Genomic DNA, 25,739 nt, shown 5'->3' with positions numbered 1-25,739 from the left:
CCAGTGTTAACAGGGGCTCAGACACACAGTGCAGAATGATGGCGCATTACACGCCTCCCTCTACACAAAAGCTCCCATTGGCCCTGCATATGCCCGAGGAAAGAGATGTTTCCTGAGGCACTTGTTGAAATCGTTTTTGCTACATGCATTTATTATGAAACGTAATTTAGCATCCACATTCTGACAAGACACAGTAATAAAGTGTGCTGTGGAAATTTGCATGGTAATTTGCATGAATTGACTCAAGATTCTCTTCTCTGGAAGAGAAATCATGAAAAGGAATGTATGTGTGTCTTCTTTTAGCCTTGGCCAGGCCTTGGCCCGTGGCTGGGGAAGCATCCCCAAGTGGCAGAAAGCAGCTGGGCATGACAAGCCCTTGACAATGAAGCTGCTGTTTGTGCTCTGCACCACCAGCCATCAGACGAGAGTATCAGGGTAAAGTCATGCAAATGAGCATGCAAAATGAAGCTGGCAAAACTTACGGATTCAGACCAGCAAGTGGATGCTGTGGGGGAAGGAGACAGCAGCCTCTGGAAAACACGCTGGGCACGGTCTGGCCTTGCCAGCAGCTCAACCAAGTGCTGCGGAGGAGGGGCGGCTGGCTGGGAGGCCACAGCGCAGGTACCTGGATTCTTTCAGACACCTCAGTCTCAAAGTCTACACAGTCCCTGTGGCCACTTTCCTCCCAATGGGGAGTGGCTTATGCCAGTCACCACCCAATACAAATATTTATCAATTGCTCTTTTATTTCCTGACTGTGCTCTGAAATATCAACCAAACAATATGCACCTTACAACTTTAAACAAGGGGTGAAATGTCATCAAAATTAGTCAGTCCTTCCAGAAGCCACACAGATGCCCAGGGATGTGTGGCCTGAAGTTCCCTGAGAGGTCTCCCACAGGCTCACAAATGGATGCAATGCATCAGCCCTCTCCTCATCTCTTAGGGAGAAAGATGTTCTGGGGGATGGACTTTTGAGGGCATCTAAGAGCTATCTACGAGTAACCTATGAAGTGAATTAGGAAGGATTACTAAAACCTGGGTCAGAGTTGCGTGATGGGGCCACTTCACTTATGAACGCTAGCAGGTGCTATTGGACTCCCCCAGTACCAACCGGCAACCTCCTACTCCCTTGCCAGCCTGGAAACTGTAAAAGTGAAATTCTGCTTTCCCAGCCTCTGTAGAGGATAACGGTGATCGTGTGACTCAGTTCTGGCCAATAAGACATAAGCTGCAGTCTGCTGGAGGGGGAGGGGATTCTAGGGACGCTCTTGCTATCTCTTTCTGCCTTGAATGCAGAGGTGACCTACAGAGCCAGGCTGCATGAAGATAACCCACAGAACAAGGAGACAGAATAGAATGACAGCAGGGGTCTGGGACCTGCCTGACGGCATCACTGTGCAGCTGGGCCACCTCAAGTCCTACCGTGACTTCTCTCACCTGAAAAACCAAAGCCCTTCCTTGTTTAAGCCAGGTTAGTCAGGTGTCTCTACTAGAGGCTGACTGCATACCTAATTTGCAATATGCTTGACAAAAGAGAGGGAGAGAAGCGCAGGGGAGAGGAGGGAGGGAAAGAAAAGATGTTACAGCAAGTCTGCCCTCAGACCAGTGCCAGGTAAACGTCCAAAAGGAGCACCTGGGTGACTGGTGGTGCCCCAGTGGGTGTCTGAGGGCAAGGTCATCTTGCCAAGCTGCCTGGCATTCAGGGACATTTCACTATGTAAGAGTGTCACCTCACATTTTGACCGCAGAACCTAATGTTTGCGAAAGGTGGAACTCTACTGCATTAATATGATAAAATCATCATGTTGCTAGAGCTAAGCAAAGATGGAGTCCAGTGTTCTGCCAGAAGTCTGGGGCCCTGGCAGCATCTGGCAGAGTGCCAGAGCTCTGCACATGTGCACATGCAAGCATGGTTGGGAGGCCTACAGTTTCCCATGAAAACACTTTGTTAGTAAGTTATTGTTAGCTTCACTTCATCATTACCAACTTAGTTTGTTGTGGAGTTGTTGGTTTGCTTCGCTCTCTACATAGAGTATGGTAATGTACATTTGTATCAACAGTATTTCTGGCCTATAATTTTCCACCATCTAGGCTTTAAGACCTCCATGAGCTATGGTTTAAATACAAATTAACCACATCCCTACTGCTAAAGTTTGCGGCCACTGGTCTAGGTGATGCAGGGGTTAAAGGCCATCCAAATAATTTCCAGGTTAAAAAATGCAATACTAAGAAACTGGGATGCTGGCCCAGAATCTCTCAGCTAAGTGACAGAGCTGGGATTTGAACCCAGGCCCCTGCATGCAGCATTGTTTTGGAGGAGAAAAAAAAAAGCTGATATAAGAGGATGTGCTGACTCTTCCTCCTCTGTGTGACCCCACTCTGACCACCTCGACAGGGGTGGAAGATCCTGCCCCTGTCTCTCCAGGAGCCCGGTGGTTACCCGGACACCACCTGGGGATACGTGGCATCTTGGATTCTATGGGGAAAGGTCCCTCCTCCTGGCCCTCCACCTGCTCTCTACAGTCCGACCCAGAAAACTCAGTAGCTCTTGGGGCTTCAGGAATCCAGATCCTTCCAGCGTCTCCTGGGCCCACCCACATAACAGCCATTTTCAAACATCTTCACTTGGCTGTTCCACTATCACTTCCCACTCGACTTTTCATTTTGCTTTGTGTTGATGGCACCGATATTCTTCTGGGGCGTCTGGACAGAAACCCAGGGCCCACTCCTCTCCCTCTTCTGCGCCCCACAGGCCTACTCTGTATGCTCGCCCCTCCCACTGTCCTGTGTGTCTAGGCCCCGGCTTGGCCCAGGCCCCTCACTCATATCCCACGCAGCCCTGCATGACTGCTCAGTGACGCTCCTCCTTCCCCTGCCCTGCCCTTCCACTCACAGAGCTGCATCCAAGTCTGCGGGCCCTGCTGCAACTGCCATCCCTGCCCTGGCCGGGGCCCACAGGCCTGTCTCCTGCAAACTCTGGGGTCTTTGATCCCATCGGTGCCCACCGTAGGAACCACAATAGCTCTCCATTCCCTGCCCCGTAAGCCCAAGCCCCGCTGAGCTCCTAGGGCCTCCACAGCCTCATCAACTAGGCCCATTACCCGCTGGGACAGCAGACACAGACCCCGGAACCCACAGTACTTTTAGAGGCCCACAAAAATGTTTTCGTTTTTTTTTTAACTTTTTAAATTTTAATTTCTTTTAAAATCAAAAGAAAAAAAATGAATATAATAATAATGATATATAATAATGAATCCAGCCTGTATTGTCTTCATCTTTATAACAATACAGTTATAAAATATAATTTACATACATTATATATATTTGTGTGTATATATATATTGCTTTTTAATGAAGGAAGGCGCAAAGTGCCCGGGAAGGCAAAAGTGCCTAAGGCCGTGGAAGTCAAAAGGCAGCTCGGCCAGTAGCCCCCCAACAGGCCCGCTAGGACCCTCCTCTCCAAAAAGGCAGAGCCCGCCCCGGCACCGCCCCCCACGCATGCGCAGCACTGGATCATTGCACCTGGGGCTCCCACCAAGGCTTCTCCTTCAGCATACTAGCCTTCCCTCCCACGCAGTGGCATCAGATCCTCCCTGCCCTTTCCCACTCAGCTCCCACCCTCTCCTCCAGGAAGCCTTCCACACCCACTAGAACAGCCACTGATCCCTGCCTTGTCTGAAGCTCCACGCCCCTAAGGACCACAACACTCTTGACGAGCTTCACGCATTAATGTAGGATGGGAGAATGGGAGGATGAGCAGGGCGGTACCTGGACGATGACGGCAGCGTTGGTTACGACGTGAGCCTCAGCCCCATGCCAGCACTCCAGCCGCAGACCATGCTCCCCGGGGGGGGGGGGGGGCGGCGGACACGTGAGGCCCAGCCCCTCACCTCTACCCGCCCCCCGCCCAGGATCTGTCCTTGCAGAACTGCAGCCTGGCCACCCCACAACCGGACCTTGCCCTCAGAGCTGAGTGCCCAGCACAGTACGATGTGCACACACACCCTGGCAGATGGACGGGTGCTGCGCCGTGCACCCCGGAGGCCGAGGGCCCAGCTGCCTTGCCTGGTGCCCTTGCAGCACGCCATTTGGCTCCTCTGAATCTCCTGCCTCTTGCTGACCAAGTGCTCCATGCTGTGGCCACAAAAGCCATCTCCCCTGGACCCTGCACGCCGACCCATCCACTCCTGTCTGACTGGCTGCACCTCCTCTTCAAGGTGGAGCCCCGGGCACCCCCCCACCTATCAGAGGGAACCCTCTCTCCTGGTCTCTGTTGGCTGCTGTGGGCTCTGTGTGGGCTCGCTCATCTCCTTACAGTGACCCCCTGACAGAAAGGTGCTCAGTACCATCAGCAAGCTACCCCCAAGTCCCCATCCCCTTCCTTTTCCCTGGCCCCGGCAGGGGAGGGGACCGGAGAGCAGCGCCCATGAGCGTGAGGCTGGGTGTCCAAGGAGGACATTCTGGCTTGACCCATCCCCAGGTCCTTCTTCCTCACTGTGGCCCACTTCAGGCCCACCAGTGAAGGCGATGTGGAGACACTTCAGGTGTGGGGCTTGGCTGCCCAAGCCTGGCAGCCTCCAGACCACCTTCCTGAGTCTGGTTGGACAAACATTAGCAGAACTCGCTGCCCCGGAAAGAGAGACTTCAAAGCGTCCAGCCCCACGCGGACGACCCCTCACACACCATGGTCATCACAAACGCCCCCTCCCTGGGCACCTGGGATGTGCTGCTGTGGGGCCCAGCGGGAGCTTGGCTCCCCTGAAAGGCCACCCGTGCTGCCGGGGTGAATTGTCGGGGTGGGGCAAGCGCTGGTTTGGGGGCTGCTGAGCAGCTAGATGGGCAGCGCCATAGCGTCAGTGACCAGGCCCCAGGAAACCTATTTACTTTATTAAATCAACTTACAAATGTTACATAAAGAAACATCTGATCACTCTGAAAAGCCCTGTAAGAACAAAAAGACTTGCTGCCAGATAGGCTCCTGGGGAAATGGCTTCCCCAGGTCAGATGCTGGGCCAGTAGCACGTGAAGCGCCAGAGGGGCCTGGAGCCTGGAGGGGTCCCCAATGGGATCAGACTGGGAGGTGCTGGGACACTGTGTAGTGGGTTGAAGAGTGTCCTCGTCCCAAATTCTGTCCACCTGGAATCTCAGAATGTGACCTTATTTGGAAAGAGGGTCTTTGTGAATGTAATTAGTTAAGGGTTTCAAGATGAAAAATCATCCAGGATTTGGGGTGGGCCCTAAATCCGATGACTGGAAGTGGCAGGAAGGATTCCCTCCCAGGCCTTTGGAGAGAGCGTGGCTCTGCTCATTCCAGACTTCTAACCTCCGGAATTGTGAGAGAATAAACTTCTGTTGTTTTCAGCCACTTGGTTTGTGGCAATTTGCTATAGCAGTTCCAGGAAACTAATACACACCTAGCGGGGAGAGAGGAAAGCCCCCAGATCACTGAGGGGCTACGAGCAACTCAGGCAGTCCCTCGGCCTGTGAGGGCACAGTGGACACAGCCACGCTGTCCCCTTCCCGGAGGCACCGTGGGACCCAGGGCGTGCTCCAGTGCAGTCCTCCAGAGACACTCCCAAGAGCAGCTAGGTAAGCCCCAGCGGGCCGGGACCCACTAGGCTGCTTTCCTAACTTGTGCTGTGGTGGCAGGTCCAGGGACAGGCCGGGGGCTCTAGCCTTGGTTATCAGTTCATCTCAGTCACCTCTGAGATTTAAAAGTGCTAATGCCTGACACAGCCTGTGCATCTCCAGTCATCGCTCCAGTAGGTAATGCTAACGTGCAGCCAAGATGGGGGACCCATGAGAAACCCCAGGAAGAGGGCTGCTCCCGGATTCTCCCCTCTCACCCCCAGCCACCACCTGGGGGCCGGAAACCTCCCATTCTGGTTCTGTTGCAGGTTTCAAACAGGTAGACCAAGGGCCAGGCCCGCAGGTGGGTTTCACTGGCCACTGGGAGGGGAAAGGGGGTCTGGCCTACAGAGAGGCCCATGTCTTATCACGGCGCAGGTACCAGGGGTTTCTTCTTAGTACCTTTTGAAAGACATTTTTTAGTTGGGATTTTATACAAGAGAATTGTTGCAGGCGTGAATCTCACCAGGCTGTAAGTCTTGACTTTTTGCTTCTTTAAGTGAGTGGATTTAGATGGGGTGACAGGTGGGTGGTGAGAGGCTGGGGAATGCACATGTCAAGAGGAGAACAGGTACACGTGTGTGCAGGGGAAGTGCCAGGCAGGAGGCGGCAGGAGACCCGCTCTCCCAAGGCCACAGGTCAACAAGGCGACATCTCCCCCGGGCCTGCCAGGAGGACAGGACCCCCGAGAGGTCTGGCGGGAAACCGCGCTCTGCGTGCCCGGGTCCTCATGCCAGCTCCTTGGGGCCTCGGGCATGTTCAGCCCCAGACAGAGGGAGGACTCGCTGCCACCCAGGATGAGGTTGAACCCCCTCTACCCTCCATGCCCGGCTCAGGGCAGGGCCAGATTCTGTGGCCAGGTCATTTTCTCCTACTTGTCTGCAAACAAAGTAAGCACTTGATAAACATCTGTTGTCAGAATAAGTGAATAGGGGAGGGGGGCGGGAGACAGAGCCAGAGACACACGTAAGGATGGGAGGGGTGGAGCGGTGGATCCGCCCTGGGAACTTTCTGGGCACCTCAGCTAATCAAGGCGGTGGGGTGGGGGTGGGGGGCGCCCTGCTGGGCTGCACTGGTTGGTACACAAGGTGTTTGTGGGCAGTGCTGGGGAGTGGTCAGCATGGGGGGGCACAACTGGGAACATCCCCCGGGGCCCTCAGGCATCTCGTCTACTTCCCAAGTGCCTCTGCCACCACGTTAAGGCAAAGTAACATTTCCCCCTGTCCATCTCCAGAGAATTCATGAAAATGGGCCTGTGTGCGCACACAACTGGAGCCCCAGCCTCCCAGCCTAACTACCATCTTAGAGGGTATTGGGAGAGAAGTTCTACCTGCAGCCAAAAAAAAAGTCAGAAAAGCCTGCAGTGGGGAGGGACTTGGGCTTTCTTCACTTTTTGCCAGGACACTGGACATCGACACTGGGCCACTGTGGCCGCTCAGTCAGATGGAGTCTAAAAACCAAGGCAGACAGGGCCTCTTGAAGCCACTGTGGTGGATTCTGACACCAGCTGACACCAGCTGTGGGCAGGCCCTGTTCTGGACCCATGAATACAGAGGTGGATCCGAGGGGTCCTGGCCTCAGCCAAGCTGAGGGCCCATCCAGCAGCCAGAGCAGTAGGAGTTCCTGTAGGGCTGGGAGGCCAAAGGAGCCCTGAGGACAGTGTGCGAGGGAAGATGGAGCCGTGGAGGGGTGCAGAGCATGAGGAGGGTCCTGACCACAGACAAACATGTGCTCTGAGCCTTGATGAGTCAGAGGAATTTTTCACAGCAGAGGAGAGAAGAGGGAAGGGCATTCCAGCAGAGGTGACACCATGAGCCAAGGCATGGAAGTGGGACAGTGTCACTGAGTGGAGAGCAGCAAGCAGGGAGGCCCGCTGGACCATGGGATATGGGACAAGCAGTGGGCCATAGGAGGTGACACTGGAGACTCAGACGACATGGGGAGGAGTTGAGGCTTTGATCCACACCAGTGAAGACCACTGCAAAGGCTCTGAGGCCATCTCTACTGCCCACCACTTCCAAGAACACCAGCCAGCCAAGAGCATCGCTTATTATCAATGGGACATCGACATGAAGTATTGTAAGTAACTTAATATTTGAAAAATCAAATAATCAAAATAATATCTGTGAGATCATTCACTGACACACACACACATGCACATGAACACACACACAAATATGCAAATACCAAGTCAGACTTAAGAACTGAAGTTAGAGCTGTGATTCGGACGCAAAGCGACGCAGCAGGACTCCCCTTACAGGGAGGAGAGGGCTCTGCAAGCCTGCCGTGGTACAGAGCCTGGCCTGTGCCAAGCAAGACAAAGCGTGGCTGAGATAATCATCCCAGAGCAGATGTCCAAGGCTGTGTACATCCCTCGGGGCCCCATGTCCTTACCCTTCAGTCAATTCTTACCAAGTCCACTAGTTACCTGGTATTTCAGATGACAGCAGAGGAGAAGTAGGGATTTAGAGGGAGGCAGAGAAAGGGGCTGTGTATGAGGCAAAGATGCTGACTGGCCCAGAGTGAGACAGACAGACTAAAGAGTAGACACAGAACTGTAATCCGCAGTGGGCTGTGCTCTGCATGCTCCGTAGGTCCCGGGAGGTGGGAGACCTCTTAGCCCTGCAGTCCCCAGTGTGTTCTACAAATATTTATCCTTTGAGGACTCGATGACAAAAGGATCCCATGACCAAATACATCTGGGAGATCCTGCACACTACATCTCTCTTTCAGCAAACCAAAACCATACACTGATGTAGTAAAAGGCCCTGAGAAGTCCTGCAGTAGAAAAGTAGATTTACTTTCGTTCACCAGTGTTCCCTAAGCCCCAAACCCTTCTCCCTGCCTTTTTTTCCTCAAATAACACCTACTAACATCCCTTGGAACTACTATCTCACAGAACCCACTGGCTTAGAAAATTGAATTATTATTTGTGTCTGTCTTAAGGAAGAAAACAATATATTTTTTCTTAAAAATAGTTGAAATGATTAAGTTTGGTGCCTTGTGGTAACAGCTTTAGTTGCAGGGGAAGTTCACTTCATTTGCTCATCAGCGATGACAGGAAAGTGAAATGTTACTGACCTTCAAGAGCTCAGCCTTAGGCTACGTGGAGCCACCTCTGGCTGATTCCAGACCACCCTTGAGAGCCAGGAGCACACAGGTCACTCTATCCAGCCTCCTGCCCATGTAGAGCAGTGCAGGCCCATCACACCAGCCTCTCCAGGGAAGGAAGTGTCCCAGCAACCGTGTGTGTGGTGGTGGGGGGGTGTGGGTGTGTATGCGTGTGGGGGGGGGGGTGTGGGGGTGTGTGGGGGGGGTGGGTGTGTGGGGGTGTGGGGGTGTGTGCGTGTGTGCGTGTGGGTGTGTGTGGGGGGTGTGGGTGTGGGTGTCTTGTGTGTGGGGGGGGTGTGTGTGCATGTGTGGGTGTGGGTGTGTGTGTGGGTGTGTGTGTCTTGTGTGTGGGTGTGGGTGTGTGTGTGGGTGTGTGTGTGTGGGTGTCTTGTGTGTGTGTGTGGGTGTGTGGGTGTGTGTGTGGGTGTGTGGGTGTGTGTGTGTGGGTGGGTGTGGGTGTGTGGGTGTGTGTGTGTGGGTGTGTCTTGTGTGTGGGTGTGGGTGTGTGTGTGGGTGTGGGTGTGTGTGTGTGGGTGTCTTGTGTGTGTGTGTGTGGGTGGGTGTGTGTGTGGGTGTGTGTGTGGGGGTGGGTGTGGGTGTGGGTGTGTGTGTGTGGGTGTGTGTGTGTGTGGGTGTGTGTGTGGGTATACGCACTCATGAAGGTCCAGCACACAGCCACGCTGGAGGAGCAAGTTCTCCTACTGCTCTTTCACGTCCCTCATTTTGCATCTTGCCCATCCTCCTCCACATGATGATGCCCCCAAGAAACCAAACACTGTCATGGTTTAGACCTGCCAGAACACAGACTGAAAGGTGTCCTTTCTCTACTGGAAACATTTCTCTTATTGAGGTTTGGATCTTCAGAAGGGCCCAGGGTCTTTACCAGGCTGGGACCAGTGTGCAGATGGGAAGCTCCTCCAAGGCTAGATGGATGCCCTAGGTCCCAGGAATGCCCCACTCTCATCCTAGCATCAGCAACCCTGGGAGGGAGGCTGGCATGGTGTCCAGCTGGCTGTCAAGGCTGCAAACACCGCGGGGCTTGGTGGGGGGCAGGGACCCAGGAACTCACCTGGTACGTGTTGTCGAAGCTGTCATACATGAACCGCGTGATCAGAGACGTCTTCCCGACTGTAAAACAAGAAGAGAGGGGTTTAGCCGTGATCCGAGCTAGCCTCCTCTAAACACATTTCACGTGACAAAAACAGATAATGAAACAAAAAAGCCCAGAGGAAAGGATGAGACGCAGAAACAGAAGTGGGAGGTGGGACCCCCAGAGAGGGACATTGAGGTGAGGCGGCCGAGTCTACACTGGGTGGGCTGCAGGGGCGTTCCTGCCAGGCACCAAGGAGGAGGCCTCCCCCTGCCCTGTGAACTCTTACCACCCAAATCCAGGCCTCCCCCTGCCCTGTGAACTCTTACCACCCAAATCCAGGCCTCCCCCTGCCCTGTGAACTCTTACCACCCAAATCCAGGTCTTCCTTGACCCATAAGAGCCCAACTGATGCGAGAGCCATACATGAAGAATCAGAGCAAGTGTGTGCATTACAAGATGCTCCTGTCACATGGGCCCACGCTCACCTGGAAATACTGCCTTGCTCTTGGTCACAGGCTAGGACGGAGACATGCTCCTTTATTTCAGCCTGGGCACTGATGAGGAAGGTGGCTTTCCAAGGAACCAGGGGGCAGGGGAAGTAAAGGATTCCCCAGTGTCTCTCTTGGGCAGGACTATTTTTCATGACGTGTGCCTGACTGTCCAGCTCCTCGCAGGGTGTTTAGCACCCCCGGACCTTGCTGGGTAAATGCCTTCAGGATCCCCCGTCACTGTGACAAGCCTGAACTCCCCTGCACATTTGCAAATGCCCTCTAAGGGGCAGTAACACCTCCAACGGAGAACCACTGGTATGGCGAAAAGAATGAGGAAGTCTCTTGGGAATCCCATAAATGCTGCTAATTTCCCAGATTGCAGGGTTTGGCTTCTGACCTAACCCTGTGCAGGTCCCCTGAGGCCTGGCTGTGGCGGAAATGCCTGCTGCAGCATTTGTGAGCATCTGGGTGGGAAGGAAGGGCGATAGGAATATTTGTTAGGTCAGGCCCAGCATGGAGTGCTACTCCGTCCCACCGAGTCTCTGCCATGGCCCTGGGAGGCTCAGAGGGGGACCGGACCAGCTGAGCTTGGCTCAGAGCTCCTCGTGCTCCGGGCTGCTGAAGACAGATAACTCTGGCAGGGAACGCAAGACAGCCAGCGCCCAAGAGCTCTCATTCCGCCTCTCCCCGATTCTCGGACGGGATGTCCACAGGCTGGGCCTGGAAGGGTGGCTGGTCACTGCCTGGACGGAGCAGGGCAACCCAATGGGGTTCCTCTGGGAAAGGTCCTTTTCCAGTTCGGAAGCCTCACTAGTGCACCAGCTGAGTGCAGTCCTCTCCCAACAGCCAGCACTTGTAAGGGAAGGGCAACTGTCTTCCACGGGGAGAAGACACGCTGCTCGGTTCCAGGCCCTCCCAGACCTCGCCCTTCGTGTCTCTTCATTGGGCTGTTGCTGATTTGTATCTTTCTTAGTAAAACTGTAATTGTAAGTAGAGTGCTTTCCTGAGTTCTGTGAGTTATTCTGGTGAATTATGGAACCTGAGGAGGGTCGTGGGCACCCCCAGATTTGTAGCCAGCTGGTCAGAAGTGCGGGTGCTCCTGGGGACCCCACTCACAGCTTGTGTCTGAGGTGGGTGGCAGTCTAGTTGGGGACTGTGCCCTTAAACCTGGGCAGTCTGACACCAGCTCAGAGTGGGTAGCGCCAGGACTGGATTGCAGTACACCCGCTGGTGTCAGAACAGCCTCGTTTCTCTTCTCAGTATCTCCGGGGTGAGCAGTAATACACCCAGGATCTCTGGTAAGTGTACCTGGAAACTGCCCTTTGAGCTTCTAATAAAAATTAAATCTGTAAAGTGCTTTCCAATTGTTTTAAATCTCCACTTAAACTCACACGAAGGTGAGAAGTGGGGGCTTCCCACACCTGGAGGATCGGCTCTGAGGCCACAGAAAGGCCTGGCTGGGAACTGCTTAGGGGACCGACCACAGGGTGAAAAGTGGAGCACCCCGAGCCAGCAGGAGGAGGATGAAATCAGGGAGCGCACGGCATCCTCCTTTTCCAACAGACAGTGGAAAGTTCCTTCCTGCTCGGGAAGAGAGGTACTGCAGGGCCCCCTGGCAGCTCCCCTCTGTGGTGACACACAGCACCCCACACCCTGGCGAAAGGGACACGGTCCTCTTCTCCAGCAGGCTCTCCCCTGGGGCAGCTGAGCAGGCAGGGAGGAGAGACAGCGGAATCCCCAAAAGCCACTAAAGGAACAGGAGGTTCACGGAGGAGCTGAGAGATTAGAAAGCCCTGCAAGGCTTCTCTGCAAAGTTCCCCTTCTTGAGGCGCCAGCCACTGCCAGTGGCTTCATAGTGGCTTGCAGGGTGACTGCTAGGTGGGAGGAGAAAATGCCAAAGAAACAAGTAGTGTCCTGGGACTGTGCAAGAGGAACTTTTAGGTGTGGGGTCCTGGCCAGTGCCAGTATTTTCTGAGCTTTCTCACAGTCACCATTAACAGGCAACACCTGAACCCTCTATTTACGGAGTGCGTCAGGCACACCCCAAGGCTGTGCCAGGCACAGATTTACACGACAGCAGTAAACAGAGGAGACGGGACACCCGCCTACCTGAAGCTTGCAGGACTTCTATGTTTGCGGCAACGCTGTACTAAGCCCGTAAGACCACCCTGGTTAGTCCCCAACCCTGAAGCAGGTACTCATGCACCCCCATTTTATACAAGGGGAAACAAGCTGACAGCTCCTTGCCTAGGGCCAGAGCTGAGCAGGGCCAGGATAAGGTGGTCAGACCAGGGACTGAGTTCCTACCCCTGACGCTCCTCAGCCTCTCCCTACTCAGGCAGTGCTTGACCCAACCTGCAAGGCCAGAAACTGGGAATTCAGGCACGTGTTGGGCAAACAGAGGGCTCAGCAAAGCAAGGATGGATGGGTTAGGACACCTGGGGCCCAGCACCCCAACTGAGGCCTGGACTGAATGACAGCCTCGTTATCAAAAGGGGATGATTTCTTCCCACTCTTCTAGGTGGTTTTTCTCATTTCTCAGAGCAGAAGCCCTCCTCTTCCCTGCCTCAGAGCTTCCCCAGGACCACCCATACTCTTTCCACGGCTGCCAGGACAACATGGCTGAGACCCTGTCTGAACTTGTCAGCTTGGCCTCCCTGCTTAGAGGCCTCTAACTGCTCATCCTCCCCGCGGCCTCAGTGTGCACCCTTTACTGCAGGCAAGTGTGCATCAACTCCATGGCTGGTGTGTCCTGTCCCGGCCCCAACTTGAGCCAGGCCTCCACCCTGACCCATGGCCCCGGGGCTCCAGGGTGGGGCTCACCAGCCTGCAGGGGACCAACGAGCCCTCAGAGCAGAGCCCAGGCAACACTATGCAGCACCAACAGCAGGAAAGGTGCCTCCATGCTTTGTCCCTAGGGCCCTGAGGCAGAGCTTTACAAAGGAGCCCCTCGCCCACTGCTGCCCTGGCATCATGTAAAGGAGCTGGCTGGGTAAAGGGGCCGCCCCATGCACTTCCTGACTCCACACCCCACCCTCAACAACTGCTCTGGGTGGAAGGTGCTGGAACCTGGGTATGAAGAGCCTGCACAGCCCACCTACCTGGCCACTCTCGTCTCACCGCAAAGAGCAGCGTGACAGCTGGAGCCGTCACCTGACTGGGCACCACCACTGGGCCAGCCGAGGGGAGGCCCAAGAGGGCAGCGCATTCAAGCAGCTCAGACAGGGCTGGGCGGGGGGAGGGGTGGGAAACCCTCCCCCTGAGGCCCCCCGCCCTCCTGAGGCCCCTTGCAGCCTGTGGGAGGGCCGTCCTCCCCACACAGCCCTGTTCTCAAGGTCATACTGTTCCACTGCCCTTCTAACAACTGCTCTCGGACACCACTGCAGCAACGTGGAGCTCTTTCCCAGGGCAGAGATTCAGCTCTACTGGAAGGATTTTATTAAAAATAAGCAGGCAATCATTATTGAGCTTTTTTCTCTCTGCTCATGGCTCAGCAATATTCTTATAATCTGGTGGTTTAATCCCACATGATTAAGCAGGGAGACGTATTTTCCCTCTTTCACCCAAATGAGGGTGAGAAAATTCATTCCTGAGCACTTACTAGGAGCCTCTAGAAAGAAGGAATGGAAACGCTAACTCTTACTGGGATTCTGCTCAGCGCCACACAAGAAATTCTTAGGTTTCCTCATTAATCCTCATCATGATCCAATGAGGTGGTTCTTATCCCCAAGGTCACATGGCTGGGAAGCAGTGGAGCTGACGTATAAAACCAGATATGACGCCAAAGACCTCACCTCATGAATGACATTGCGCTGGTTTATGGGAAGGTCTGATCAGCAGCAAAGCAGGAGATCACAAAGGGCAGGGGCCCAGGGGGCTGGGCATCAGGAAGGCTGCAAGGGCAGCTGTTGAACTGTGGCAAGGGGGGGTCAGAGGAGACCAGGTATTTTGGGCGGAGGGAACAGTGGGAGCAAATGCACACAGGCAGGAAGATAAAAAGCTTGTGCAAAGAGATGGGAGGCAACAAGATCAAGGTTATTTCCCCAGTCCTTTGTCTCAGGGAAAATGGGGCCAGACCAGGTATGTAAGGAGAGGGGTAAACGACAAACACTGTTCAAGGAAGCTACGTATGGCCACTGAGTTGATTTAAACTAAAATCCATCTCTGGGGCCAGCTGTAGAGGAAGGGAAGGGACGGACAGATAGAGGCAAGCCCAGTGGGCCAGGGTCTAGATGGCCAGGCCATGTGGCCACATCAAGGAGCACGATTCTCTCCCAGGGGTGGCAGGAGCTTCCGAAGGGTCTTAAGTGGAGAGGTGGTGGGAAAGGTGGGGCAGCTCATAATGGCCACGATGGCTCACAAAATATGCCCCATACCATGTGCTCTTCTTACAATGTACCACAGACACCCTATCCAGAGGTAAATCTGCGGGCCTGTGGCTGTGGCAGAAATGGCACCGTGTGTGACTCAAAGGCGAGGTTAGAAAAGGCAGCACAGCTTTGGTCTGGAGTGCTCCAGCTCCCTCACACTCTGGAAACTAGCCCTTCAACCCAGCCACCATGCTGTGAGGAAGCCCAAGGCAGCCTACACGTGGGAGAACCACATGGAGACACCCATGTGTGAGAAACAGAGGCCTCCAGCCAGCAGCCAACAGCCAGAAGACCTGTGGGTGGGTGAGCCTTCAGATGACTCAAGCCCCAGCCTTGGAGCCACCAAAGTGGAACAGAGGCACCCTTTCCCTGCTAGGACCTGCCCAAACTATAGATTCCTGAGCAAAGTAAATATTTTCATCCTCTTGAGCCACTAAGTTTGGGGTGGTTTGTTATAGAGTATTAGGTAACCAGAGCAACAGTTCTGTGCTTTAGGAAGAAAACTTACACTTCTAAGGGGGGAAGGGCCTACAGGGGCCAGATTGGGGGCAGGAATCCAGCGAGGGATGGCGGATCTCAGTTAAAGCAAAGGCAGTGGCGCTGGGGAGAAGTGGAGAGCAGAGGAGAGTGACAGGACCTAGTAACTGGTCAGACTCAGAGGAGAGCCCAGGACGCCTCCCTGACACCTGGCTTTGTGACTAGCACATGATGGGGCCATTCCTTAAGCCCAAGCAAACTGGACAAGGAGCAAACACCAAGTCATCACTCTGGATTCAGGTCACCCATAAAAGCTTTCTTTAAAATTGTCAGACCAAAGCACAAATACCAGCGCTACATTCAGAAAAATATCATTACATAATGATGGGTAATAGTCATTCAACCTCATGAGCTGAGGATCTAAGCTTATTTTCCATTATTGATGTCACCACGGAACAGTCCTTTCCTTACCCACATCTAAGCTTCGGGCCCAGAGGTCTTGCATACCCGTGGGCTGTCCCGATGAGCTCAGTTCCACACACCCTGAAGTTCCACCAGTGCAAGGTGGCCCTTCACAGTCAGCTAGCAGCACCCACCTGGACCTCACCCATGGGGGCCACTCACTCCCCCAGCCTCCCATGGGTCCCAGTCCCCATCTCAGTGGCAGTTCCCAGGTAAATAGATTTTTGTACATCCAGGTGGCTTCTAGGTAGCTGTAGAGGACGTGAGGCCTCTCTACTCATTCAACAAACACCCAGTGGGGGCTTACTCCGTGCTAGGCCCAGGCTAGGCACAGAATTCACAGTGAGAAGCAGATGTCCTTCTGCCCTACAGCAGCCCTCACCCAGTGGCAGAGCCAGATTCAGGTGCAAACACCTAAGATGCGAGGCAACTTGAGAGGGGGTACCGAGAGGCCAACAAAAAGGCAAGGCCACTCTCTGCTGGGGAACTGCAGAAGCATCCTGCAGGCGGTGGCATTTGGGCTGGGTCTTGATTGGTGAAGACGAGGCATCAGGGGGACAGCATTCCCAGGAGAGGGACCAGAGGGGTCTGGTGATGTGAGGCTGAGGTGTCCTCCGCATACAGCTGTCCCTTACCCACATCTCGCCATGGCTGCCACGTGAAGCCAGACTCCCAGGGCTTTGGGGTCAGTGCCTTTGAGAGTTCCCGGGAGTGGCTGGTGCCCGGGCCACAGGCTGACAGCTGAGTGGGCTGTGAGCCCCCAGACTCCCACTCCGACACTGTCTCGCTCCAGGAAGGACCCCTCTCCGCTCTGTCACCTCCACTGTGGGTGAGGGTGGAGGTGGAAAGACTGCCTTGAGGGCCAGAAATGGGGCAAAATGTGAGGCAGAGCACAAGAAGTTCGCTGGAGACTTGGTAGAGGGTTTGCCAAGACCTGGCAGCATGTGTCCCACCCCTGGGGTCCCCCCCACTGAGCCACACCCGAACCTTGCCCCACAATCTGTGCCCAGCTGCTCACTCACGTTTGCTGCCCACACCAGCGCAGGAGTGTCACTGGATGGTCAGTGGGGTCCCCACTGGTCCTCCTCGGGGTCACAGAGCTGGGCCCAGGGTGGCAGGCAGGAAAGATGTGGCAGACCTCACTGCCATCTCCAGGCTGCCCTGGCGGGCTGCCCACCTCTCAGACACTTGTGTTTTTAGGAAAGCAGTCCCCATGCCAGGGAAAGGGTCTCTGCATTCTTGGCCCATAGCCCCATCAGCCTGCCCAGGTCAGAGAAGGTCCGAAGCTGTCACAAGGTGGCCCTCGGGGCTGAAAAGGCAAATCTGCTTCCCCAGGGCTCAGACCAGCAACCCATTCCTACAATGGGCCCAGCTAACTCAGGTGTCCCATCAGCTCAGTTTCCAGAACACAGATGGGAAATGCTGGGGAGTGCTGGGAAGGGCCTGCCATGGAGGGGCCCAGTCCTCATCCTGATGCTGGGAAGGAGGCCAGTCCCTTCCTGGTCCAGTGTCCCTGCTCTGCAGGGGCCTGGGGAGATGGCTCCACCAGTCCCATGCACCTCCCTGCCTACCAAGTCCCCCATTCCTGGCCTGACCATGGAGTGCACAGCCCCCAGGCCCTGTGGTGATAAGACGAACAACTGGAGACACCAGCTTCATCTGTCTGATCCTTGTTTCCTTTTGTTCTATTTTCACAAACCAGAAAACCCAGCCCTGCCCTCCTGCAAGGTGGAGAAGCGTGGGGTGCTGGGCGCCGGGCTCCTGCTGCACACCCCACCCTGCCACCTCATGCTCAGAAGAGCTGCTGCAGAATAGGGCTCTGCCAGCTCCTACCTGAGCCCTGAGGCGCCAGCTGGCTCACCATAGGCTAAATGAGGAAACACGTGAAAATCCCATTTCAAACCATCCCCCCAAAGACTCAGGCGGTAATTAAGAAATATGCAAAGCTCTTAATTGGACACTTTAATTAAGTGTGTTAATTCCCTCTGCCAGAGGATGCTCAGTCACCTGGGCCTCACCGGGGACCCAGGGAAGACAGAAGAGAGGAGAGAGGAGGGAGGAGGGAGGAGGAGCGGAAGGAGGGGTCGCAGGACAGTGGCAGGGGCTGGTCCGGCCCAGGCCGTTTCTCCTGCTCCAGCTGGGAGCCTGGTCCATCCCCGACGCTCTCGCTTCCCCACTGTCCTCCAACTGTCCGCATCTGCTCTGTCTGAGCCCAGTGATGCCAGGAAAGCCTGCCCTGGGTCACTCCCTCCCCCCACCAACATATATCTCACCTCTGCCACTCACTGAGCTGAGAGGTCATTATTCCAACGAGGTCAGGCTAGATGGTCTTTAAGGGCTGCTTCCAGTTTGAGGCGAGTGACAATGCTTACCAAGCCTGAAATGCAGCTAGATAAAAGGACCAAGGGAGGGGCTCATTTCCAGCTGTGGGCGGAGTCCCTCTGACCCTTGGGTTTCGCTAACCTTCAAACATTTCATCCCATTCCCACTCCCACCTCCACCGGCCTGGAGCCCTGAGAGCCCAAGAAGGGGCTGTGCTCCGCTGTCTGCTCTGGTGGGAAGGCGGAGGGGCACGGAGGCCAGGGAGGGTGCACCAGGCTGCGCGTTGGCATGACTGCTGTGCCCAGGAGTGCTTGCACTCATCTGATAGCCTGGGTTAACCCTCTCCTTTTTTCCCCCACAAAAGGATCACCAGTGACTATATTATTTAAAATAATATCAGGATACAGTAGCTTCCTATCAATAACAATAGTGGATAGCTGCCCAATTCCTTTGAATGCCCCTACTGTGTTGGGGAGGTCTAAAGCCATCCTCCCCAATGCAAGAGCCTCCCTTGCAGCTCTGTTGTAGGCATCTGACCTAGACTTCGCCCATCAGATGCTCACGTGAGACTCACCAGAAATGACCGACATGAATCTAGTGAGGTGTGGGATGTCCCTGGATTCTGATGTGGGTTTCAACGTCAGCCTTTGACAGTACTCAGCAGAGGGACTGTGTCTCTCCCTGGACCCGTCCTGGTGTGACTCAGGCTGCTGCTCCAAGCCTGGTTCTCTGACTCTGACCCTCCCAGAGACTCTGCACTCCCCAGTCATTGCTCTGATACACTGTCTGCTTGAATCAGCTGGAGAGTGAGAGTAGATTTCTCTTATTTGCAACTAAGAATTTTGAGAGGGATATAAGGGAAAGGATAAATAAGCTAAAAAGAGAAGGCTGGAGCAAAAAGTTTGTTCACAGACATACATCTTAAAGTATATTACCTGATCATTAAAGTCAGACTAAGAAACTGCCTGAGCTCTCTGGAGGTCAGAGCAAAAAAAAAAAAAAAAAAGCTAACGTGATCAACTGTACGATTCACAGTATTCATAAGACAAGACCAAACTAGTTGTTAATGATGAGATTGTAATAAGAGCTGGACAGCAGAAAGTTCTTGCAGAGAGTCCAGAGCACAGAAATCATGCAGCAAATTTACGTTTATATAATTAATTGCATGAACATCACAGATGAAAATCAAGAATACTAACTAGACCAGACAACACTCCTGTCCAAGCCAATGTTCTCACTCATGGGCCCAGACCAGTGTCCCCTACAAATAAATGATTAAATGAAAAAACAAAGACCCAAGATGTTAGCTTCCAGTCATCAGATTTATCTTCTCACTGGAAACAATCAAAAGACAGACAAAATATATGAAACAATGATTTTCAAGACAGTACATAAGGGCAGTAAAGGACAGTAAACCCTGAGAGACATGAAGCAAATCAAGTGAGCCCCCCAACTGCCCCCAAATTGTTGCCTTGAGAAAACTTCAGGACATGGCACAGGGAATGGGGAGATAGAGCTGAGAGTCTGGAGAAAACAAGGCAGCTGAAGTTCACAAGAGAGGAAAGAGGTGCACAGAGAGAGAGAGAACACCAGAGGTCTGAGAAGCGGCTCCCTTAAGTCTTCAGCTGAGGACTGATCAGCAAAGGTGTGTAAAGAAACTGCTCAAGACTTGGGAAAGAACCACCCAAATGGATTAAAAAGGAAACAGTACCTGGCATCTACATAGGCCTGGGATAGTGCCTGTTCCTACCAGACAGAGTGAAAAGCTTCCTCATTCATGGGACATTGGGAGAGAACTCTGAAGGGCTGTGCCTCAAGAGTGGGAAATAATTAGCCCCAGACTGAGCACCACTCCAGTCCCAGCTAACAAATCCTAAGAATTTATAGGAATACAAAAACCATCCAATACACAACATGACAAAATTCACAATGTCTAGCATCCAATAAAAAAGTACCAGGCACAAAAAGAAGCAATAAAATAAATCCTTAATAAGGAGAAAAAAATCAGTCGAAACTGACACAAATGTTAGAATTAGCAAACAAAAATATTAAAAAAACAATTATTATGACTGCATTTCATATGTTCAAAAAGTTAAACAGAGATGTGGAAGATATTTAAAAAGACACAAATCATCCTTCTAGAAGTAAAAACTACAATGTGGGAAACAAAAAATACACTAGATGGGCTAGCAACAGATTAATCCCAGATTAAACGCAGAAGAAAAGATCAATGAACTTGAAGACAGAGTAATATCTAAAATAAAACACAAAGTAAAAAGAATAGAAATAAATTACTGGAACACTAGTGAGCCGTAGGATGACATCAAGTAGACTAACATACATGTATTTGGAGTCCTCGAAGGATTTGAAGAAAGTTTTACTGAAAATATTACAAATTTGAGAGAAAATGTAAACCACAGATCCAAAAAGTTCAATGAACCCCAAGCAAAGGAAACATAGAAGACACCACACAAAGGCACATCATAATCAAATTGCACCAAATCAGTGATAAAGAGAAAATCATAAACGTAGCCAGGGAAAAATGACACATTATATACAGGGAAACAAAGATAAAGAAGACAGCAACTTCTCCTCAGACACAATGCAAGCAAGAAGACAATGGAGCAATATCTGTACAGTCCTGAAAGAAAAACTTATCAACCTAGAATTCTGTAACTTTCAGACATATACTATATAACATCTTTCAAAAACAAGGATGAAATAAAAACTTTTTCAGATACTCAAAAGCTGATAGAATTCATCAGCAGCAGACCTGTACAGGTAGTACTCCAGGAAAAAGTGAAATGACACCAGATGGAAATGTGGGTCCACATAAAGGAATAGTGAACACAGGGAATGGTCACTACATGGGAAAGTGTGTAAGATTTCTTTTGTATCATTGAAATCTCTTTAAAAGATAACTGACTGTTTAAACAGAAATAACAAGAATATATTGGATCACAGGCCTAAGAAAACATAGAATAAAAATCTTTGTTACCTTGTCAGAAACCATGCAAACCAGAAGAAAATGAACTGACATCTCTGAAGTACTGAAAGAAAAATATTGTCAACATAGAATTTTATACCCAGCAAAAATATTTCAAAAATGGAGTTGATATAAAGAAGTCAGATGCCAAGACAATTTCTTGCTAGCAGATCTACAACACAAGAAAGGAAGTTCTTTGGGCAGAAGGAGCAAGACACCTACACACTCACGCTTACATCACACATGGTCAGCACACACACTGACAGGCCTGGATTTTAATCTTGGCTCTGCCACTTATTTGCTGTGTGATCTTGAGTTAGTTACTATCCTCTCTGAGGCTCAGCATCCTCATTTGTACAATGGAGGCAGAAGTGCCTATCTCACAGAAGTGCTATGAATCCCACAAGAGCAGTAAAATGTTAACATTCTGGGTGGAAGGCATGTGAGAAGTCTTCATACTAGTCTTACAACTTTCTATAAGCCTAAACTTATGTCCAAATAAAAAGTTAAAGGAAAAAACAAAATATGATGATTTTTAAAATTATGCACACACATACATATGTGTGTTATATCCCTGTCTCAGATTCTGCACACATTCAGGAAATGGCTTGTTCTGATTAAATGTTGTGGTCAATGTGAAATTTTCCTAAGGAAATAGAATATAACTGTACTTGGCATCAACAGTCTTCACCAAGAACAGGGATCTAGCTGGGCATTAGGGAACTGCTGTGAGCCCTTCTAACCACAGGCCAGAAGATGGAGTAAGCCTGGACAGGACAGCTTGGTGGGCAGAACCCTGGCATAACCACCATGTGCTCATGCTCACTTAGATGCATGCAAACACACACACACACTCTCTCTCTCTCTCTCTCAATCCAGCAGGCACCAGAAGCCCTGGTGTGTGGGGGAACTCTCTAGTACCCCTGGTGTCTTAGCTACGAAACTGAGAACCTCATCAAGGATGACGTCTTCAGGATTTCTTGAAAACCACCTGAGCCTGAGCACACAGCTCATGTGGGCTGCAGAGTTCCTCCCCACCATGGCCAGCTCACCCACTGTCTGGACCCTCTCTACCTCACTGAGTCATCTTGAACACTCTTCTCAGCTTCAAAGAGGTGCTGGGTCTCCCCTCCAGGTCCCAACAGCAGCATCAGCACCTGCTAGCTTTGAGTGCTAGCCACTCTCCACCCCCAGCTAGAACAGGAGCCCCCGCCTGTGGTGCACACACTCTGGCTTGGCTTCCCTGGACAGCCAGACCTGGATGGGCAGGACGCACTCCATTCCAATTGGCTTGAGGCTCAGCCCAACTCTAGTCAGACCCTACGCTGGCCAATCATGTCACATGTCTGAGTAGCTGCATGGGTGCTGTGAAGAATTCATCCATAGTGAGGATATGTATGTTTGAGAGAAGGAAGAAACACATGCTAAATTCCCACCACCAGCTGATCTTTTGACAAGGCTGGTGTTAACGCAATTTGGTAGTTTCTTTAACTAAGAGGAACTCTTGGTTCATCCACAGCATGGAGGTTGGCAAAGTAATATACGTACATGCTCACATTTATACTTCTCTTCCTAAGGCAAATTGCTTGGGGCATTGCTATTAAAAGCCTCATTCACAGGGAGAGGACAGTGGGGCAGTGACAATGCGTGGACAGAGCGCTGAGAGCCATGGCTTGTGTTTTCCAGATTATCAGCTGAGGTCCAGTCAGAGGGGCCTTGTGACAGTGGACCCACAGCCCCCATCCAAGGGGGCCCAGCTGTTGCCTGGCCATGAGATCAAGCTCGCCTGGTCAGGTGGAAGGTGGCCTCAAGGTCACAGGCTGCTGGAGGCATGGCATCCTTCAGAGGAACGCTGGGCTGGTGCTGACCAAGGGTGCTGACTCCAAGGCCTCCCCGAGCACAGGGAGCTGTTCCTGGCACTTGTGGGGGCCCAGCGCCCCCTCCTGTCCCTGCATACCCTCACACAGCCTGCTCACTCTGTGCACCTTGCTGCTTTGCCAAAGAGGAAATGGGCACAATCCCAGCCCCTGCACGTCCAGAGCCAGCTGGTGAGGGAAGAGTGGATGTGGAGACCTCCCCATTCAGTCCACAGAAAGAAGACCCCTCCTGCCCTCAGGATGGGCTCAAGGGCACCTGCTCAAGATTCACCTGGAGAGTAGGCATGGCCTTCCAGGTGAAGTTTAGAGACGAGGACCATTGTTTCGGGGGTGGAAGATGCACTCTAGATCTCCGGACCCCTGGGCCTGAGAGTGAGCACAGGACCACCCAGCAGGCAAGGAGGATTTTTTGTCTCCAGCCCTTGTGGACCAGAGATGACTGCTGGCCAGGCACTGAGGTGGCCGGAGGGCCAGGCTGGGGAACAAGGAACTGGGCGTATATCCAGGTCTGCCCCTGGACTTGGATGCCTGGGTACCAAGAAGATGTATCCAGGCTCACTTGTCCCATCCCACAAGCTCCAGGTCCTTAAGGAGCCCTTCTCCAAAGCAGCACCACAGAGGGTGTGAGCCATCGAGGACTCTGGAACTAATTCTGTCCAAGCCTCTCACTGAGCTAGGAGATGTGAGGTCAGAGAAGAGGGGCCGCTTGCCCAGGATCACATGGCCCCAGGGTCACGGCCAGATAGTAACTCCTGGTACAGAGCCAAGAGCTCCACTTCAGAGGTTTGCCTGAACCCATCAGGCTTACGGAAGTATGCCCAGGACAGGAAGATCATGCCTCCTGAAGCCGCAGTGGAAACACACAACACGGGAGGAGCAGCAGAGATTAAAACTCACTAAGGCCCTGACGTCTGGCTTCTGGAAGGATCACAGATCAGAGTGGCCTCAGGATACCAAGTCATGGCAAGAAGGCACCTAGAGATCATCAGATCCAGTCCTTCACGTAACAGAGGAAAAATTGGAGGCCCAGGAAGCAGGAGGGTTTGCTCAAAGCTGCACGAAGGGAGAGCAGTAGCAGAGCAAGAACCAGGACCCGACTCCCGGGGCCTCCCTCCTCCCACGGCCCCAGCCAGCTGCTTAAACAGGAGCAGGTCATATCCCTCACGGAAGCTCCAACGCCTTGTCTGCAAAAGGAGGACATCTGTAAGGTGTGTCTTCCCTGGAAAAATCTTCACCCCATCTGTATTAGTTATTTGTTGCTGTGTAACAAATACCACAGTTAGTGGATCAAAACAACATACATGGGCTTCCCTGGCGGCGCAGTGGTTGAGAATCTGCCTGCCAATGCAGGGGACACGGGTTCGAGCCCTGGTCTGGGAAGATCCCACATGCCGCAGAGCAACTAGGCCCGTGAGCCACAACTACTGAGCCTGCGCATCTGGAGCCTGTGCTCCGCAATAAGAGAGGCCGTGATAGTGAGAGGCCCGCGCATTGCGATGAAGAGCGGCCCCCGCTTGCCGCAACTAGAGAAAGCCCTCGCACAGAAACGAAGACCCAACACAGCCAAAGATAAATAATAAATAAATAATAAATAAATTTAAAAAAAAACCAAAACATACATTTATTATATCCCATTCCCCTGGGGCAGGAGTCTGGGCACGGCTTTCCTGGGACCTCTGTTCGCAGTCTCACAAGGCTACAATCATGGTATTGGCAGGGCTATGTTTCTTTCTGGAGCTCGGGGTCCTCTTTCAAGCTCCTGTCTGTGGTGGCTGACCAAATTCAGTCCCTCGTGGCTGGACGACTGAGTCTCCATCTTCTTGGGGGCTACCGGCCAGGGGCTGCTTTCCCCCTAGAGGCCACCCACAGTTCCTCACCACATGACCCCTCACTGCCCTCTCACCACATGGCAGCTCACGCCTTCAAGGCCAGCAGAGGAGTCTTTTAGAGAAACAACCATGGGAGTGACAGCCCGTCATCTTTGCCATACTATGCTGGCTAGACGCAAGTGTCGGGTTCCATCTGCATTCAAGGGGAAGGGACTAGGCAAGGGGGTGACTCATTCAGGGTCACCTTAGGTTGTACCTGTCAAACCATCTCACATCCCTAAAAGATGCCCCCTCTACTCTTCCCTCAGCCCCTGCCTCCTCTCCTGCGGCGGTGTTAGTGGCTGGTCATCTGCAGCAGAAGCTCGCAGGTCTCTCTGTTTAGGACTGAAGGCCCCAGGTGCCCTGCACGGAGGCTGTGGTGGGCAGGGGCTGTGACTACCTCACCATACATTTCCCACAGCACTTCCAGCCCCTGAGGTGAGGTGGACAGATGAGTGGACACTGCTGTCCAGACCAGAGCTCTGGCTTAGAGGACCCTTCGGCTCCATGACGGAGAAAGGGGAGGAGCTGGCTCTTCTGGCCCAACACCTGGGGTTCTGCCCTCTTCTGATGCAGGTGGGAGAGAACCAGGGTGGGTGGGCTGGCAGGGCACCTTTCCAGGCCTGCATTTCACATTCTGACGTGGGCAGCAGCCGGCAGTGCTTTGGCTGGATGTGGGGGAGTGATGGATTAGAATCCGGGGAGAATTTCCGGATCCTGGTGCTACAAGTAGGATCTGCTAATATCCCTAAAATAAGTGGCTAATCTGAGAGTGGCTTTTTTTTCCCCTAAAAATAAACCCTTCTCAGAGGTGCTCTCTACACAGAGAAGAGCAGAACCTAATAATCTCCTGGCCCCAAGGCTTGACCCTACTTGCAGCACCCCAGTCTGGGAACTGCAGGGTCCCAGTGGGGCAGAGCCAGCTGGCCTTGGGGACGGAGAGACGAGGCTCCGTCTGCTCATGGAGGCCCAGTGTCGCAGCACTGGGGCCGTGGAGCTGAAGAACGCCCCCCTCATCTCCCGGGGCCGAGGCGAGAGCCCTTCTCTCCAC

At 52.8% G+C, this 25,739-nt stretch overlaps 1 protein-coding gene across 1 annotated transcript in view; it reads right to left on the bottom strand.

The window, feature by feature from the left end:
• RAB6B (RAB6B, member RAS oncogene family) overlaps window positions 1–25,739 on the bottom strand; it is a 62,507-nt gene that overhangs the window by 25,484 nt on the left and 11,284 nt on the right. Inside the window, exon 2 of the mRNA XM_082392798.1 lies at window positions 9,812–9,870. Coding sequence (XP_082248924.1) covers window positions 9,812–9,870 — 59 coding nt within the window. The remainder of the gene's footprint in view (window positions 1–9,811; window positions 9,871–25,739) is intronic.

Source organism: Balaenoptera borealis (genome assembly GCF_965194805.1).
Source record: "Balaenoptera borealis genome assembly, chromosome: 5".
Taxonomy (NCBI): domain Eukaryota; kingdom Metazoa; phylum Chordata; class Mammalia; order Artiodactyla; family Balaenopteridae; genus Balaenoptera; species Balaenoptera borealis.
The sequence above is the reverse complement of the archived record's forward strand: the minus strand, read 5'-3'. Positions and strand labels throughout refer to the sequence as shown.